Consider the following 20,960-nt stretch of genomic DNA (forward strand, 5'->3'; position numbering starts at 1 on the left):
TGAAGGAAATTGCTCAGTATATTGCTAAGCCCTTATCTGTCATAATAAATAGAGCAATTTATGAGGGAATATGTCCCTCAGCCTTTAGGGTGGCCGTGGTAAAGCCTATTTATAAAAATGGTGATAAAGAGGAGGTAACGAATTACAGACCTATTTCATTGATTACTAATTTTGCCAAAATATTTGAAAAGGTAATTAAGGATAGAATCGTCAGTTTTGTGGATAAGTACAAATTATTATCTAGTGCACAATTTGGATTTAGAAAGGGGAAATGTACACAGGACGCAATTGCGACGTTAGTAAGTAAGGTATATGATTCGTTAGATAATCATAAAAAGTCCTTGGCAGTTTTCATTGATTTGAAAAAAGCCTTTGACACCGTATGTCATAAAGAGCTGTTAATGACATTGAACAACATTGGTTTCAGAAATAACAGTTTAAATCTTATAACATCGTATATAAACAATAGAATACAATATACTGAAATAAATAGCATACGAAGTAGACCTAACATTACAGAATATGGTGTACCTCAAGGAACAGTACTTGGGCCTATACTATTCATTCTGTATATAAACTCTTTATTTAATATACAAACCTCAAGCACAATCTTAAGCTACGCTGACGATACTGTTCTTTTCTATAAATCATCAAGCTGGGACGATCTGAAAGTCTTAGTAGAGAAAGACCTGGAAAAGTTAAAAATTACTTCGATAGCAAATACTTAACTCTAAATTTAAAGAAAACTTATTACATACCGTTTTATTTATATGACACATCTGCTCCAACTTTTGATCTATTGGTTGTAAATGATGAATTCCGCATATTACCTGAAAGAGAGATAAAATATTTGGGAATTATGATTGACAGAAAATTGAGTTGGAATACACAAGTAAATTATATAGCAAAAAAAATTAGGAAGTTAATATATCGGTTTAAATGCCTAAAATATATATTAGATATTAAACAAATGAAAATACTATACCTTTGCCTGGTAGAATCCCACTTAACGTATGGAATTTTAGGATGGGGTGGTGTGTTAGATAGTCACTTACAAAACTTGGAGGTGTTGCAAAAAAGAATTCTAAAAATAATATTCAATAAAGATGTCACTTATCCCTCTGATGCACTGTTTAGTGATACCGGTGTTATGGATATACGGTCACTTTTTTACTATCAGTGTACATTGCATCAGTGGAAACAAAATGTAAAAACTATTGCCGTAAAAATGACTAGAGGAAATGTAAATAGCAATCTAAGAGTTCCTAGAATAAAAACAACTTGCGGACAACGATGCTTTACATATCTCAGTGTAAAAGCATATAACTCGCTACCTGTTACCCTTAAACATATGACTACCCTTAAGCAATTCAAAATCAAAGCTAAACTATATATTTTAGGTAAATCCAGAAAACAAATTTATGACATTATAAATCCAAAACAGAGATATAATACATTGTTTTAGTTTCTGTCATCGGAGTTTCATATATTGCGTAATAGCCACTTTTTCTTTTTTCTTTTTTTAGACCTTTTTTTACATATGCATAATGGAAAAATTTTTGTATAATGTGTATATTTTGTGTACATTTATTGTAGTCATAACTACGAGTATTATGTTCCCAAAAGGTAATTTATGTGCAATTTTAAATTGTATTTTTTTATTTTTAATTATATTTTTTATTATATCTTTTTTGGTTTCTTCATGAACAGTGCATGTGCACTTATATGAAGTTTTGTGGTTTATTTGCTAACTTGCCTTTTTACTGATGACTATGTTTTTTTGTATTTTTTAGTAAATAAACTCTATTCTATTCTATTCTATCCAATAAAGTAGCCCGTGGGCATACAGCAATATCTGCCTAGAAGTAATTCAACATAAACCCATGTAAATTCGTGCCTGAATTTGTGACCGAGGTGGCAATTAAAATCGTAATTTAACATTATTAGGAAACATTACATGACCTCTCAGGCGTGATGAAGACTTGGTGTCGTGTCGCCGCGCCAGCGGCATACCTCCCACGCATCGCTGGCCCGCCGCTGTACATAAATAGTCGGCCTTACCGACGGAGTTAAAATGCATTCTGTTAACTATGACATACATCATCGAGGACGGAACCGTGATTTACGTCGGGCATTAATTTTCATTAGGGACCGTCGTCAGTCGCTTCTTATTCGGTATAATAAAATGCCTAAAAAGAAAAAGCACGAAGTGAATAAAGAAACATTGCCTAGAATAAATTATTTCACTGCTTGAATATGCATTAGTTCCAGTCTCGGTTTCAGACGTTCATTATCGTAATTCCTCTGTTGGAATTATACAGCTTGTGTATTATTAGAATCAAGATTAGAATATTACAAATGGTTTGAGCATAAGGATCAGAATTAACATAGATTAATATAAGCGTCCCTTAAGGTGTGTTGAGAGTGGAAGTCAAACGTTACGTTGGTTGTGATGCATAAAAACATTCACACACCGGTATACAGGGTCGGAAACTACCGATGGTCCATCTGCTGTTACGTGAGAGCGATAAAATATGTCATAGAAATCCGTGCGATAGAGAAGGATGGCTATAATGAAGGCGTATCATAGTCACCGCCCTTCCACAAATAAGAAGTGGATCTTATTTGTGGAAGGGTGAAACGGGCGGTGACTATGAGACGCCTTCATTATATCCATCCTTCTCTATGGCATGGATTTCTATGTCTTACTTTATCGCTCTCACTTAACGGCAGATGGACCATCGGTGCTTTCCTAACCTGTATGTAGTCGATCGCCAACGACTATAATAGACGAAACTTTAACTCGGTGAAGCTACTAAGAATTCGCTGGCGATAGGACGACGCCGTTTTCGTTGCAGTCATTCTTTCGAGGAGTTATAACGATTTTATTATGTCCAATGCAATCGGCCATCTCGTGCTATTGGGAACATTTGTAATTATATAAAAATGACTGTAAATTCTTGTAAATTTTCGCATCCTTTTGGGAATTTTGTATATTTTCGTCTTTGTGCTGAAAGTCAAGTGACCTAAAATTCTTGATTTTCAATGATAATGAAAATTTAAAAAATATGACATTTATTTAAATATCTATCTTAACGTAGACAGATGAAACTTGAGATATTAATTATGGGCGAAAATTTTCTGCGATTCAGTCATTAGGAACTAGAATTTTGACGCCACCTAATATTTTAGAAATTGGATAAGTGCATTTCCAGGTGGTATTTCTAAAAAGAAAAATCAAGGTGTATAGTAAATGAAAAACAAGCATTGTTTCCACTGATTTGTTACTTAAAAAACTAATATTTATATAATATGTGTCACAACGGTACCGCAGTTGTATCACTACAATTATGAGTGGAAAGGTGACATTTTTGAAATTTATTTGCTTCTTTGATTCANCGGGCATTAATTTTCATTAGGGACCGTCGTCAGTCGCTTCTTATTCGGTATAATAAAATGCCTAAAAAGAAAAAGCACGAAGTGAATAAAGAAACATTGCCTAGAATAAATTATTTCACTGCTTGAATATGCATTAGTTCCAGTCTCGGTTTCAGACGTTCATTATCGTAATTCCTCTGTTGGAATTATACAGCTTGTGTATTATTAGAATCAAGATTAGAATATTACAAATGGTTTGAGCATAAGGATCAGAATTAACATAGATTAATATAAGCGTCCCTTAAGGTGTGTTCAGAGTGGAAGTCAAACGTTACGTTGGTTGTGATGCATAAAAAGATTCACACACCGGTATGTGTAGTCGATCGCCAACGACTATAATAGGCGAAACTTTAACTCGGTGAAGCTACTAAGGATTCGCTGGCGATAGGACGACACCGTTTTCGTTGCAGTCATGTCCAATGCAATCGGCCATCTCCTGATATTGGGAACATTTGTAATTGTATAAAAATGACTGTAAATTCTTGTAAATTTTCGCATACTTTTGGGAATTTTGTATATTTTCGTCTTTGTGCTGAAAGTCGCCAAGTGACCTAAAATTCTTGATTGTCAATGATACTGAAAATTTAAAAAATAGGACATTTATTTAAATATCTGTGTTATCGTAGACTGATGAAACTTGAGATATTGATTATGGGCGAAAATTTTCTGCGTTCCAGTCATTAGGAACTAGAATTTTGACGCCACCTAATATTTTAGAAATTGGATAAGTGCATTTCCAGGTGGTATTTCTAAAAAGAAAAAACAAGGTGTGTAGTAATTGAAAAACAAGCAGTGTTTTGAGTTCTTATTTCTTATTTAAAATAAGCTTACGGCAAGTTAAATAAATGAAAATAACTCCAAAACTATTTATCTCACAAAAAAATATTAGAAATTTTTATTAGACAGTAGTATCTACTATTTTAAATATTATGTAATCATCAGAAGTAAAAAATCATTGACAGTAAAATTATGTTTTTTAGGGGGTTATTATCCTTCAAAAAAATTGAAAATTCCTTCGTCAATGATTTTTTGGTCTTTTCACAATTAATTGTATTTCTGACTATTCCTTGGAGTTATTTTCGATTTATTCGACTATATCGTATAATATCTGAAAAATGGCTCGTTTTTTGAATTCGAAAAATGAAAATATATTGTCTTATAGCTGTTTTACATTGACAATTTATTGATCAATTAATTCATGAAGTCGCTTCATCAAGAAATTGGACAAGTGTAATGCACCAAATCTGCTGTCAAATAACTTCATGAATTTATTCATCAAGTTCTTAACGAATTAGATCATGTTCTAATTTTCGTCAATTTCTTCGTGAAGTTCAGAAGTACCAATCCAACAGATTTCCAGCCTCAGATCAGTAATGAGGTTATGTTATTTTAATATGTAAATGATTGTGTGGCGTCGTAGTAGTTTTGCATTGTTTCTACTGATTTGTTACTTACAAAAACTAATATTTTTATAATATGTGTAAAAACGGTACCGCTGTTGTGTCACTACAATTATGAGTGGAAAGGTGACATCTTTGAAATTTATTTGCTTCTTTGATTGTTGATAGTTTTGTGTACCTCAGCAAGTAGTCATTAAGTCAAGTTTCATCAATCTATGTATGTTAAGCAGCTTAAGATATATTTAAATGTGTCATATTTTTTTAAGTTTCAAAACATAGTACTGAAAAAAGCATCTCCAGACACATATTTATCAGAACCTTTTTATTGATTTGGTGACGTAGAATCCACGATTAATGTTTGTCAGAGTATTTCCTTAAAAGTCAGTTTGACTAACAAAATTTTAATTAAGTAATAATTTCAGTAATACCCTAAATATTTTTTTAACTTCTACCTTGTTTTTCTATTGAACAGACCCCCCCCCCTAATTGTTGCTGCATGCTGCAAGTTTCAAAAATTGTTTATTAGGTTTTGAAGTGCGTGTGTTTTTTAGAGGCCTCCATAGAGCTTGTAGCCCTGGGCACACTCCTAGCAAAAATCCTACGCTCATGTATGGGGTGAAGGTAAAAGCTATCTTAACTTTTTTATAGATAGTTTTTTCATATTTCATTGCGAAATTAAAAATTTTGATTATAATTTGTTCCAAAAGAAAGGTCTTTTTGTTTGGTTTTGGTAGGACATACCGTTTTCAAGTAAGAATCTCCAAAACAGGTTCAGTCTGCCAAACTTCATCATTAGGATTTATGTTCAAACATAAGAAAAAAGGTAGTAAACAAAGGTCAAAAAATGCTTCAATATATTTTAGAGCCTCGTCAACATCATGCTCGGAATCAGGTTAACGTTGAATATATTCTCGAAAAACTCGTCGAAACAGCAAATGCGATGTATAGGTATGTAGGTATTATTTTATTAAATCATTGATACTTTAAGAAAAAAAAACGGATTTTATTTCGATTGATACAGGGTATAATTTCTTACAGAATTTAGACAAGTTTGAGAAACTTTTGTTGCAGGTGGCTCATTTTGCGATATACAAAGCGTTTAAGTTTTGAAACAAAAGTGAATATCGGGATAATTTTTATTCCACCATTTTAATCTCGATTTTAATCAGTGGATACACCCAGGATGCTGCTTCCTTTTTTACGTAAAAAAACTAAATTTTTCAAATAAAATAGTACGTTAGGATGGTATTGTTCAAAATCTATCAAGAACGCTTCTTATTATTACAATACAAACAGTAACGAATTCAATAAACTAATTTATTAATAACTTAATCTTAATTCATGTTCAGGTTGTACTTGTACTGTAAACATTACTTTTCTGAGCGCCTGCGACAAAATAATCCAATGAATTGGAGTAGGGAGAACGAGGTGGCCGACACAAGGATTCCTTTTTATTCTTTACGTTTGATGACCAAAACGGGGAAAATCTCCATCTACACAAAAGGAAAAGACGAAATAGGCTCGTAAACATCGCATTTAAAAAATGATATACTGTAGAACAAGGGTCGGTAACTGGCGGACCGTGGAAGGTAAAATACTGGACCGCCAAAATTTTTTTTAAAGTATAAATTACTTAAATAAATTATTTAAAAAAATGTTTTTTACGTTTTAAGTGCCAATCTTATCATTTCTTCTAGTATTTTACAATTGTGTGGGTGTGTGAGTTGTTAATGGTTAATAAGCAGATTAAATTTGAGTCCAAATTAAAATAAAAAAATAATATGATTTTTTTTTGGACCTCGTTAAAAATTTTCAAAAGTATCCGGACTCCACCGAAAATTACTTGCCGACCTCTGCTGTAGAACGTGCTTTTGGTAGATTTTGGATTGTATAATCCAAATTTATTGTTTTTTTTTCTAAAAAAATTCAGTAGCGTAGGTACTTTTTTTTACATAAAAAGTGCATCCCGACTATACAGAATAATTCACATAACATTCTTAACTCTCTTCCTAGGAAACAATGGTAAGGACCAAAGTATTAGGACATTTTCTTACCATGTCAAAGTATAAACAATTGAGTATGAGTGAATGAAATAATGAAAACTGTCAAAACAAATATGTGACATGTATACAGGGTGTCCGGAAAGGTCATGTCAAAAATGAAGGGGTATATAGGGGAGCTCAAAATAGTTATAGTGGTTCATAAAAAATATTTTCCATTCTGGCTTCGCTGTGGAGTCGTTTGCCTTCAAAGAAAGAAATTTGAATAACAAAATCTAATTATATACATATATTATCTAAGTCGTTGTCATGACAACAATGGATAATTTCGTCTGCTCTTGTATAATTCAGGTACATTGAATCAGTTTAAACTTGGAAATGAACATTACCCTGAGTTACTTACTTTAATTATTCAAATTTCATTGTTGTCATGGTAACGACTTAGAAGTTATAATTGGAATTTGTTTTTCAAACTTCTTTCTTTGAAGGCGAATAACTCCTCAACGAAGCCCGATAGGAAAAACAATTATGAAGTACTGCTACTATTTTGAGCTCTCCTGTATACCCCTTCATTTTTGACATGAGCTTTCTNATTCACATAACATTCTTAACTCTCTTCCTAGGAAACAATGGTAAGGACCAAAGTATTAGGAAATTTTCTTACCATGTCAAAGAAATATGTATATATAAACAATTTAGTATTGGTTTTCAAAGATATAAATTAAACTTTTGGTTTTTTAAATGGAATACCTTATATATTTGTCGTTTTTAAATTCCTCTCTCTTTTTGTCTACGTCATATATTTGCTTTGATTGCACAATGGTTTAGTTTCTTTCCGTTGCTAAATTTATTAAACAAATCTTTAAATTCTTATTAAGAAAAAATATCTCATTAATGGTGTTTTACAATACCTTTATCCTGTTCTAGACGAAGGACATTATATTGCAAACAATTTTTATACAGTTATAATGCCATGTTATGGATATGCTTTTTTTCTCTTAGGTTACATAAACTATTAGATTTTTTTTTGTTGCGTCTTTTAGAATCCCCCATAGAAAGAACTACGAGCACATGGAGGATAAATTTGGATTTCCTGTTGATCATAAAATTATCCCTTCACAAGGTAAATAGAAAAAAATTTCCTTTGTTTAAAACATAATGGGATTAAAAAACATCTTTTTTAGTGTAGTATTTTTTAAATAAAATATTTAAAGCCCTATTTAGTAAATTTAATGCAATGGTTTAATGGCAATCCTGAGTGAATGAAATAATGAAAACTGTCAAAACAAATATGTGACATGTATACAGGGTGTCCGGAAAGGTCATGTCAAAAATGACGGGGTACCTATACAGGGGAGCTCAAAATAGTTATAGTGGTTCATAAAAAATATTTTCCATTCGGGCTTCGCTGTGGAGTCGTTTGCCTCCAAAGAAAGAAGTTTGAAAAACAAAATCCAATTATATACTACTATATCAAGTCGTTGTCATGACAACAATGGATAATTTCGTCTGCTCCTGTATAATTCAGGCACTTTGAATATCAGTTTAAACTTGGAAATGAACATTACCCTGAGTTACTTACTTTAATTATCCAAATTTCATTGTTGTCATGGTAACGACTTAGGAGTTATAATTGGAATTTGTTTTTCAAACTTCTTTCTTTGAAGGCGAATAACTCCGCAACGAAGCCCGATAGGAAATTTGTTGTTATGAAGTATATACTACAACTATTTTGAGCTCTCCTGTATACCCCTTCATTTTTGACATGAGCTTTCTGGACACCCTGTAACTATATTATTGTAATCAGAAGAAAGAGAGAAAACCCCAAAAACAAATATAAAGGATGTTCCATTTAAATAAAAAAAAGTTTAGTTTATATGTTCAAAATGCAAAAGTAAACCAAAATAAAACCACAAATATACAGGGTGTTCCATTAAAAAAAAATAAAAGTTTGGTTCATATCTTCGAAATGCAACAGTAAATTATTTCTTTTGATATTTTTTATATATTTCCTTGAAATCGTAAGAAAATTTCGTAAAATTTTAATTATCTTTCCTAGACATGATTCTACCAATTAAAGACCTCTCTTTGTTTTAATTATACCCTCAGTTTATCAACTTCATGCAAATCCATTTAGAGATTCCTAAAATGTGACAAGGGATAAACCTGCTGAGTTCAAAATGTATAGAGCAATATACAGTTATTTTTGTAATAATTATTTTATAGTGAACTGACCTTCGAAATCACAGTAAATTAAAAGAAGCTTTGAATTAAGTTTAGCGAATAAAATAGCAAACTATTTAAAATAGTGTAAAAAATTAAATTTTCTATATTATCGTCTCCACACCTCGGTACCATCAAATAAGAATGATACATCATTTAATATTTAATAATTAGAAAATTAATTCGTTTCTACATCAAAAGATGGAACGCAGCGGAATTTTAATACGCCGAAATGGATTATACGGAAAATAATAATCATAAGTCGTAGCTTTCATCGGCGTACATTTATAATCAATTTCCCCTCGAACGACGCGGTGGCATGGATATCTAGCTAGGGCCATATATCTCACGGATAAAGCCGCTTACCATTCGAGGCACACATGCCATTCTATTATCACAAGTCTTATTCAACGCACAGCAGGTTCTGTGTAACTCGATTACGCACACACACATCTCCCTGACATGTGGCGTGTTTGTATAATTTTCAGGATGTTTGCAGCAATACACGTATCTTGACGTAATGTTTACTGCTGCCTCTGCGGAACGGCCTTTCTCTCTCTCGGTTTATTAATCATCTTAATTTTATTGTGGCCATAAACAATGAATCAAACGAGACTTGTATATATCAATCTTCTGCGCGTTGTATATAATTAATGACGGTAATCATTGGGTTACGCGTTCTTTTATGTTGGCTCGCTGGTTCTTGGCTTTTAATGGAGGATATTTTAAGCAACTGAGAAACGGGAATGAATAATGTATTTCGGTTTGTCGATTAGTATGCGTGGTTGCTGGTATTTTATTTAAAGAAAGCCGACAGATGGGCGTAGAAGTGTTTCCACTTGAATAACAACGTGTATTTTGAAAAATATATCTACATTATAGTTGACAACAAAGCAAAGGAAGATGGTCCTGACGTTATGAATTTTTAGATATGGAGATAAACTTAGGCACGCCAATCGTTTTGTCGTAAAAACGGGGAAAATAATTTAAAGCGAAACAAATACTTGTCAGCCCTTTTAGATCCATAAGCATTTTTGTTACCTACCGAAGTAATTAAATGAAAACTGAGGAAAAATCTCGGGGAAAATACTAGTCAAATTATTTACATTAAAAATGTTCTCACAAATAGGGTGCCATAAAATTTTCCAATATTTTACGTTTTTTCCCAAACTACGGTGAAGTTAAGTTATCACAGTGCCATTAAGCCTCTCAAATTCTGGAATTATGATTAACTTGAATTAATGTTAATAGAAATGGACATTATTGCTGTATGGTATAAAATAAAAATAATATGATTAAATATAGAATTTATTATTCGAGTTTGATGTAAAGATTGAAATGAGAATATTTTTTTTTCGTAAATGCTTAATTTTTCAAATAACAATACTCGACACGTTCATATTTATTGCATACATTTGTTTTCTTCAAGATCAATAAAACCCATTTTTTCCTGTAGGCCATGAGCCTATGTATGTCAAATATGATTATTTTAAAATTATCTAAATCAATCTAAAAAATAGTTTAATATATTGAAATTTGGTACCGATAAGTTTTTGAGGATCATACGTTAGAGGTCATTAAATACGATCATTTTTTATGACATGTTTTGACATACCTTCTTTAAAGTTAAATTCTTTACGTCGTAAACGATTTTCGCTTAAGTTATCGGCTTTCAATACGATTATTTGATTCAATTTTAACTACTTTTTAAGGAAGCAATCTACTACCTTTGAAGTATGGCTCATTCGTTTTTAGGCATTTTATATATTATGGAGTAGAAACTGGTTCTCTTTGGGGTGTTTTCAGCAATTTTAACAAGAGTTTCGTTTTTATAAAATACAATTTTTTAATATACCTACTGTAAAAAAAACATCAAAAAAGTTGTCATAAAATCAGGTCAAAAACTAATATCTCCAACGTATTTAGCACCCCAAAAAACTTTATTACATCACATTGTTTTTTGGATGATATAGCCAAAATCTGATTTAAAAAATTATCTGACAACAAAATAGTTCGCATAGTTCGAGAAGATTTTTTTATGTTCTATCAGCTGCGGAATTTATGGTACTTTATTCCAAAACCCTGTCTCTAATAATAAGAGAGTAGGAATGTGTAAATAAGAGTTTTGGAAACTTTAAATATCTACGCTATCAAATCTTTGTCATACCCATCTTCATATTCTCTTCTATTAAAGATAGACCTATCGCTTTCATACTTAGTATTTGTGAAAAATATCCTTTTCGTATTTTCGAAAGCCCCAATTTTTTTTGTTAAGCATTTTAAAAATGCAAAAACGTTAGACTCACACTAGTATACTAATTTAATACATGAACTCCTTAACATTAAAAATACCTAACTAAAAAGATTTTATTCAACATAATCGAGAACATCAGTAACTAGAAACAAGAGATGTTTTATTTTAGAAGAAGGTACCAAGCTTATTAAAAAAAGCAACTTTAAAGACAAGCCTTTAATTAATGAACAAGTAATGTTATTGTAGGAAACAACTAAAGCACTACCGCCATGTAGCATTGAATTACAACCACATTATCTAGTAAATCTAATCCATTAATTAAAAACTATGGTCTAAGAAGTTAAAGTTAAATTTGTATACTTTCAATGCATAGAATTCTAGTTAAAATGGAAAATAGTTCGTAAACTCAAGTAAAATGTTATCCATACCTCTTAACGTTACCACATGATCTGGCGATAAATAATATAAAAAATCCAGGGTATACCAAAAGGAAATCTACCAACTTCCAAAGAATACCAAGAATTTCCCATTACGGGTACACTAAAATTTCAGTGATTTATTTATTTATTGTAAGCTTTTCAAATATTAATTAGAAATCCTAATGGCTTGATTTATTAAGTTGACGTACATACGTAGATAGATATATAATTTTAAAGTATGTACATATGTAATTAAAACACACTATGTGTATGTTATGTAGCAGCCATGACAAGCGGTACATTTAATGTGTATTCATTGAACGCACAATATAATATTGTTCTAACTTAGTTTAAGTCAACATTTTGAGAGGTAAAAGGGTATGCTCGTAACTGATACGTGGTTCTGTTTGTTGTTGCAGGGATAAGATGCAGTGTTTGGAGTTGTCGGGCGCCGCGGGGCAGGGACTCGGCGGCGGGGCCCGGACTAGCGCATGGCGACCCCAATGAGATCCAGCTCGCAAGAAGCGGGCCACCGAGCGAGGGTGGCGGACTCCAGGAGCGGGAACGCCACGGCGAAGCCAGACACCGCTACGACGACTACCCAGCCCTCGAACTTCGAATACGATGACAACGAGTGGGATATAGGCATCGGGGATCTGATCATCGACTTGGATGCGGACATAGAGAAGACCAACGAGGTTGCGACCATCAGCCAGCAGACGAACACCGTGATGGCGGCGAATGCGGGGGGCGGGCCCCAGGCCTCTAAAGCGGCGGCCACCGCCAAGATGCACATCGAGCACTCGGCCACCACCGATAAAGGCCTCAAAATGAAAATCAAACGAACCAAACCGGGCACCAAGACGTCGGAAGCGAAACACGAAATCGTCAAGTCCAACGAACAGAACGGCAGCGTTGACCAGGCGGAAATGAAGGGGGCTGCGATGTCCACGGGTAAGCACGCCGTCACCGCCTCCAACGCCGCCTCTCCGGCCTCGGCGTCCTCCAACAGTTCGTCGGGCAACAGCAAGCGCGGTTCGAGCGGTCACCGCAGAGACAAGGCACGGGATAAGCACGGTTCCTCCTCATCGTCGTCGTCATCCTCGTCGTCCTCATCTTCCTCCTCTTCATCGTCGTCTTCGACCTCTTCCTCATCTTCCTCCTCCAACGACAAGCCCAACCCCAACCCCAAGGCGGTCGTCCAACCGAACCCTAACTCCAGTGCTGTGAGTGTGTCCGTGGCCGAGATGAACGGTATCATGCGAGTGAGTGTTCCTCAGTCGGGGCCGCCACGGTCTGTGTTCCCGGCTAGTACTGGTCCCGGACCCCCGCAGGGGGCCGCGTCGGGGCCGTCCCCGGGCCCGCCGCCCAGCCCAGCAGCCGCCACTGCCCAAGGATCCGCAGCGAAACCGGAACAAGCCAAGGTGGGTGCTTCTACCGCGGTCCAGATGCAGCCTTCCATGCCCACAGACGACAGAAGTTCATCGCCACCACCTGCCAAAAAGCTCAAAATCGAAAATAAGGTAAGGCATGCTTAAACTCGTATGCATAAAAATAAATTCACCCTTACAGCTGCCAGACTGGATATTTTTATTATATGAACTATTTTTTTTTTAATCAGCGTGTAATATTTTGAAATATAGCGATGATTATGAACAATGACTGACAATAATGATGTGATGTCTAAATGCAAGTGTTTTTTAATATATTGCTCTGAAATTACAAGAAAATAGGATGTTTCATATCAAAAGAAAAGTAAATGTTTTTTATTCTTCTCTTTCACTTGTAGATTTTATATAAAATTATTACTCTAATTCCAATTAATTCAACTTAATTACTTAACTAATATCTCAGTTTAACTGGTTTTAATTTCAAATTCCACATACTTATCGGTACTTAGTGTTCCCTAGGATAAGTAATGACCTGTAAAATAAATGTTATTATTGGTATTGTTACCTTTTATACAAGGGTTAACACAAATCAGTTTATCTCGACAACAGGTGGGTCATTCGCCAGAAATTAAGAGGGTATATGAAACAAATATCAAATTTACTGTTCTGTCAATAAAAAACAAATAAATAGGTAACTCACCGAGGGGTTACACTCCCCCTAACTTTAGGATTCAAGATATATCCTTCCATACATTTCCATTACATTAATTAGCAAACATGTATCATTCTTTCTTCAACAACTAGCTAGTGTCACCTGAAATTAGTCGATTCTCCCCCGGACGTCAACTAGTTAGCATCACAACTACTGGGTGTGTGAGTCATACTATTATTATGTCATCACAATCGAAACGTAGGTAAGACCCCGGAGAACTTACAAGGCACACTTCGAAGGAACCACAACCATTAGGACGTGGCGTGTACTGAGGTATTCATAAACATAAACAAGTATGGCATATTACTCACAAATTCACAATTCATTAAACAATGTATTCAAGCTAGCACACACATTATAATGTCAACCTTATTCGGGCGCTGGCCAGGTACCACTGTCACAAAGAACACCCTGTCTCAGTTTCGGCATCCTGGGCTACATTTCGGTACTCATAAATTACATTATCTCAAGGGCAAATAAACACTGGCTATCGCATTCCGTGTGGACAGCTTAGGTTTGATTCAAAGCAACCACGATAGTTTTATTACAAAATAAAATATATATTGATTCCTATTATGACAATACAAAAATAAGCAAGTGTTACACACCATAATTACTGCTCAGATGTGAATTTTTCTTTTGGCTCTATTACATTTTCTTTGTTTATAGTGCTTATGTCAATTTCATTGCACAATTTACGTCCTTTTATATTTAAATTTAAGAGCAAAAAAAACTATAAACGGTATAAATTTTAATATCTCACTTTCAATAAAGACATAGTCCATGCCTGAAGTGTAAACCCAAACAGAAAAGCAGCACTAGCGTGGCACAGTCGGTGAATTTATTTTGGTATAGTAAACATGTGTCATGTGCATTACTAACCTCACTGTTATAGCATTATATTGATGTGTAATTGTATATAGAGCATTGAAACGATGCCAGTTTGAAAATTTGTTACGAAAAAAATTTGTTTATTTTCGTGTGTCTTCGGTGGAACGAGAGATTTATTTCGAGCCGTTGTTATACTGCAACCGGTTATAGTCGGCGGAATGAGATCATTTCGTTCAAAGTTTACGGATAAAAAGCCTGACTTAATTGATCCACGTCGTTTATTTATATCAATATAAAAAGCAGTAGGAGGAAAATATTTTAAACTCCTAATCGGTTTACGTAGGCGACTACACGAAAATAGACCGGCAAGATATTTTTAGCGTGCACGAAAAAATCCTATAAATCTTGATAAAATAAAGATAGCAGATTAAGCAGTTATTTCCTGAGGCCGCACAACACATTATTCCAAGTAAGTTATTACATTGATGCGGAACGATAAAAATATATTGTGAGTAATAATGATTGACATAAATTTCGAATTTATATTTAAAGAAGATACTAAAATATTTTCCCTATAAGGAAATATTATACAGTGTCCCCCTAAAGTCGTGCACAAATTCATTATTAGGTAAACAAAAGAAATTATTAAAAATTCCCGGAACAGGGCGATTTTTGAATTTAATTTACTATTTTTTCAAATAATAATTTAATATACAGGGTGACCTATGTTCGAGTAATGACGTCATCACAATTTTTTTTAAATGGAACACCCCACTTTTTTTCCAATTTTCGGATTGCCCTAACTGAGCTGATTCCAAAAATATACCACAAGTTGCTTCTAATTGTTACAGGGAGGACAACAATACCCAAATTATTTACAAATACTAAATTTATTTACAAATAAATAAACGTACTAAAAATTGAATCAAATCACCACATATCATTTTAAAATGTCATTATTTTTTGCTATAATTTCTTTGATGCTTTTTTAATTTTATCTGCCTGATAGAACGTGCTCGTGTATTTCTTGCAGGCAATCATTTTTAAATAGTTTGTTAAGATTGTACAAGTAAATCCATTTTGAATGATTCTTCCTTAAAATATTGAGTATTTTTGAATTAATTAAAAAACATGATTCTAAGTGAAACCGAACGGATTGAAATTCTTATGATGATCGGATATGGTGATAGAATTCGAACTCATGAGGAAGTTTGTGTTTTGTTTAATGAAATTCATCCCAATCGTCCACCAATAAATCGATCCACGGTTAGCCGAACTGAAGCAAAGTTTCGAAATCATGGTCATGTTAAAGATATGCCCAGATCTGGCCGACCGACTGTAGATGAAGAAGTGCAGTTACAAGCCCTTTTGACCATTCATGAAAACCCGCAATCCAGTCTGAGAGTCGTAGCAGATAATTTAGGAATGAGTGAAAGTACATTGAGTAGACTTCTTCACAGAAACAAGTATCATCCCTACAAAGTCCACTTAGTACAAGAATTATGTGACGATGATTTCGACAGACGCACAGAATTTTGCGAAATGATGATGGAAGAATGTCAGGCAGATCCGGATTTTGTGAAACGCATAATTTTCTCCGACGAGGCGTCTTTTTATTTGAATGGCACCGTCAATAAACAGAATTGTCGGTACTGGTCAGATCGCAATCCACATTGGATGATGGAAGCACACACTCAGCATCCCCAAAAGGTCAATGTTTGGGCCGGAATTGTTGGTAATCGAATTTTGGGGCCGTATTTCTTTGAAGGAAATTTAGATGGTGCAAGATATTTGGAATTTCTTCAGTTCCATTTAGTTCCTTCCTTGAGTGTTCTATTTCCAAATGAAGAAGATCCAGATTTGCCCAATGAAACCATTTGGTTTCAGCAAGATGGTGCACCACCGCACTATGCCAGCGCTGTTCGCCGCTATTTAGATGACGTGTTTCCTCATCGGTGGATTGGCAGAAGAGGGCCTAAGGAATGGCCCGCCAGATCACCATATTTAACACCACTCGACTTTTTTCTTTGGGGTTATGTAAAAAGCAAAATATACGTCAATAAACCAAACGGTATTAACGATCTGAAGGAACGAATTCGGCAAGAAGTTCGAGCGATCCCGCCTGAAGTCATTGGGAATGTACAGCAAGAATTTACTTTCCGTCTGGCCCATTGTTTGACAGTAAATGGTCAACAATTTGAACATTTAATTTAGGTGTTTCTGGTGATTTGATTCAATTTTTAGTACGTTTATTTATTTGTAAATAAATTTAGTATTTGTAAATAATTTGGGTATTGTTGTCCTCCCTGTAACAATTAGAAGCAACTTGTATATTTTTGGAATCAGCTCAGTTAGGGCAATCCGAAAATTGGAAAAAAGTGGGGTGTTCCATTTAAAAAAAAATGTGATGACGTCATTACTAGAAACATATACCATATCACCCTGTATATTAAATTATTATTTGAAAAAATAGTAAATTAAATTCAAAAATTGACCTGTTTCGGGAATTTTTAATAATTTCTTTTGTTTACCTAATAATGAATTTGTGCACGACTTTAGGGGGACACTGTATATTTAGTCCTGATGTTAGAATACACAACCAATGGAAGCCATCATTATACGGGGTGTAATAGTAATGTTCTCACACATTTCAAGAAGTGGCATTCTTCGTTAAAAACGTGAAAAAAAACAAGGACAACCAATATTTTTTTTCTTAAACGATTCCTAATGGCTCTACCTTTCCTTAAAGATTTAAAACATAGTTTTTAATCATTATGTAGGTGCCCTAGAAGACTCGAGGATACAAGCTTTCATTTGGTACGGTACCTATACTATCTCTGCAATTCACTTATATTAATTACCTAATTGTAAAATTAATACTGAATCTAATGGTGACGTGGAAAATGGTTTGATTGAAAGTTATCTGATGATCAGAGAACCTTATGTAGATATGGATAAACAAACCATTTCCAATAAACTATTTTTTCTTGAGTCCACGAGTAGAATTCAAGTCAGTGTTAGATGAATCGTCATCAAACTATACAGGGTGTTTCTCAAATAGGGTTCCAAACTTCTTCTGCGTTTATAACTCATTAAAATAAGCCAAAAAGTTCCTATTAACATGTGCCCTAAAACGCACCCTTAGGAAGTTATATGCCCTTAAAAGGGCTCAAACAAAACTGGTCTTTTTCTGTTATTGACAAAACGGTCGCAAGTAAATAGAAAAAACTTTATGGGTCTTACATAACTTTTTACGTTAAATAACATGGGCTACTCCGTTTTTCGACATGCAAATCATATGCGTCCCTTTTAGGTTGGTGAAGGGGGTTTTCGGCCCCTAATTTTTTTTATTTCAATTTTTTTACAATTTTCTCTACAGATTTATAAAATCTTAACAATTTTACGTAAAAAATATTATCTTTGTCCAAATCGGTTTTTCCAATGGTTTTCGAGTAAATTGAGTTTGAAAATCACTCTGCTCTTTAAGTTATTAGGCCAAAAATTACAAAAATCTGTTTACCATGGCAAATAAAAGACTGACGTTGCCACAATGGTTAACAATTTAAGTTATTGATAAATTGAGCTTTGCAGTGTTTAATTAGTAAAAGTGGTCAATAACAGAAAAAAAAAACAATTTTGTTTGAGCCCTTTTAAGGGCATATAACTTCCGAAGGGTGCGTTTTAGAGCACATGTTAATAGGAACTTTTTGGCTTATTTTAATGAGTTATAAACGCAGCAGAAGTTTGGAACCCTATTTTAGAAACACCCTGTATAGATTATATCAAAAAGTGACCCAACAATCTTCTAGGGCATATAGAACTCATAGAAGTAATGAGGTCTTTCAAAATCATTCTAATTTCGGCGTCATACTTTTAAAAAATTTTGCTTGTACTTATCTTCAACTAATTCTGAGTTATTTCTCCCCGCATCACAGTGGGAAATACATATTGGAAAAAATTCTCGCCACTCGTCAATTTTCATCGTCCCATGATTTTTCTTTAATAATCTCGTTGTAATCTGAATTTTCATATTTCGGTGAGGTTTTTTCGAAAAACCCTTTTTTTTAATGCTTAGAGAGCGCCCCTTATGGCCCTTGATGATATATCTGATGTTTTTTCTTCAAAAACCTAACTCCAAATATATCATCAAGGGTCATAATAATCAAATTTATTAATAGCATATACTTTTTAATCATTTTTTTTTCTACAACTGCACATCGAGTATTTAAATATTTTTTCTTCGACATTGAGGTTGGGGCGCTCCCTAAGCATTAAAAAAAAACCTCACCGGAATATGAAAATTCAGATTACCACGAGATTCTTAAAAAAAAAATCACGAGACGATGAAAATTGGCGAATGGTGAGAATTTTTTCCAATATTTCCCACTGTGGCGCATGCGCGTTTGTTATATGACATAGGCCAGAGATAACTTTACTGAAGTAATTTTTACATAAAAAAGACGTAACCTCACTTTTTACTTATTTATTTTTTTATTAAGAATAAAGAATAGCGCATATATGGAGAGCCGTCAAGCAAACTGAATTGTTAATCTTTAAACACTATTAGCTTGACTGTGCCCACGCTTGCGCAATGTTTATTTCATAGATCAGCTTCTCGTATGTGCACTTCTCTTGATTATCAATACTACTGATAAAGTTAAGGTTAGGTTTTTCTATTCTGATGTAAAACGAATGAGAAAGACCTATATCATAGAAATGATTTCATTAAAATTATCTCTGGCCTTCGTCGCATAAGAAATGCGCAGGTATGCACGAGAATACCTCGCTGTCTGTAAGCGCTAGTCTGGAACTCTATTACCACTTTTAGAACTTGTCAACAGCACAGTGTAATAAAGTATAAATTAAAGAACGTAATTGAAAGAGCATAATGTAGATATGTACAGTCCGTACGATGTTTGGTATTTGTTGGGATAGAATACGTCGGGTGTCCAATGCAGATAATTCCAAAGAAAGTGACGCAGGGGTCTTCTTGGAATTCTATCTCAACAAATATCCTACGGACTGTAGTTATGTTCGAACTGTGTTAGTAATAATAATGTTGCTTAAATTGTTTATTACTTATTTATATTTAATTATAATTATTTGTTAATATCAGTTTTTGACTATAATATATTTTCATAAATCGTTTACAAGTCATTTTTATTATTCAATAATTCTTTTTGAGTATTTGAATTATATAACGATATAATGTATTTTCGAAGTTATATCAAATTATCTAGATCAAAAACACTATTATTCAAACAAAACTAGTGTATATGTATATAGTCCAGGAAATAAAGCACTGAACCTCCGAAATGTTTCGATCAAGTCGTATCAAGATGGGGTTTTTGCATTCGGTTTCTAAAATTATGTGAAAAAAATGTATCAACTTTGTATTATGTTTTTCGGCCAAATTGCATTTCTGCAGTGCAAAATGCATCCAGAAAAATGCATTTTTTAAAGTCACTTGGAAAAAATTCAGAACTCGGTTAATATTGCCTGAAATGGACTCAAATCAGAGTCCTGGGGGTTTTCGAGATGGCTGATCCCGAATATGATCTTTAAATTGGTCCATCGCCGACCTGGAGCTTAGGATTGATGATGAACGTCATCTCCGAGGCTTCTCCTGAATTTCACCCTTCACTGCAACGAGACATCCGGGGGTTTTTCGGGTCGCTGATTCCTAATATGGCGTCTGCGAGCACCCCCCGGACACCTGGTGCATCGGAACCTGGACATGGACGTCATCTCCGGAAGTTTTCCTGTAGAATTCGCGTAAATGAGCCGAGAATCGCGTCAGGTGGTTTTTCAGGGCGCTCTTTTCGAATCTGGCGTCGGCGACCACTCCCCGGACACCTGGTGCACCGGAACCTGGACCTTGAAATCGGCGTCATCGCCAGAAAAATCAATAAACAGTGAATTTTCAATATATTTGAAACTGCCGTTAATACTGCAAAACTTGTTTGGAATTGTTGATCTCATTTAAAGTATGCAAGATGAAAATAGAGGGAATAAATTGAGTGAATGTCACAATGTATGCAAGTGTTGTTTCAAAAACAAATCAAAATCATTTATTTCCAAATCAATTGCCATTTCTAACCTACTCTTAACTTCAATTTAATTTAACTCAAATATAATCTAACTCCATTTTATCATAATTTAATCAACTACTTATTAACTTTAATTTGAAAATATTCTATTAAATATCATTTTCATTATCAACTGATGTATAGGGCCCGGATAGTTTTCCGAGGACCCCGGTCTGGGGATCCACAGTCGGACATGCGTCATA

At 34.1% G+C, this 20,960-nt stretch overlaps 1 protein-coding gene across 3 annotated transcripts in view; it reads left to right on the forward strand.

Moving 5' to 3' along the window:
* Positions 1-20,960, forward strand: part of LOC108904190 (zinc finger protein 608-like) — a 296,106-nt gene that overhangs the window by 189,336 nt on the left and 85,810 nt on the right. For all 3 annotated transcript variants that reach the window (XM_018706641.1, XM_018706643.1, XM_018706642.2), the window contains exon 3: positions 12,154-13,257. In XM_018706641.1, the coding sequence (XP_018562157.1) occupies positions 12,226-13,257 (1,032 nt within the window). In that variant the 5' untranslated portion in view covers positions 12,154-12,225. The remainder of the gene's footprint in view (positions 1-12,153; positions 13,258-20,960) is intronic.

The sequence above is a fragment of the Anoplophora glabripennis genome, unplaced genomic scaffold (assembly GCF_000390285.2).
Source record: "Anoplophora glabripennis isolate ALB-LARVAE unplaced genomic scaffold, Agla_2.0 scaffold130, whole genome shotgun sequence".
Lineage (NCBI taxonomy): Eukaryota > Metazoa > Arthropoda > Insecta > Coleoptera > Cerambycidae > Anoplophora > Anoplophora glabripennis.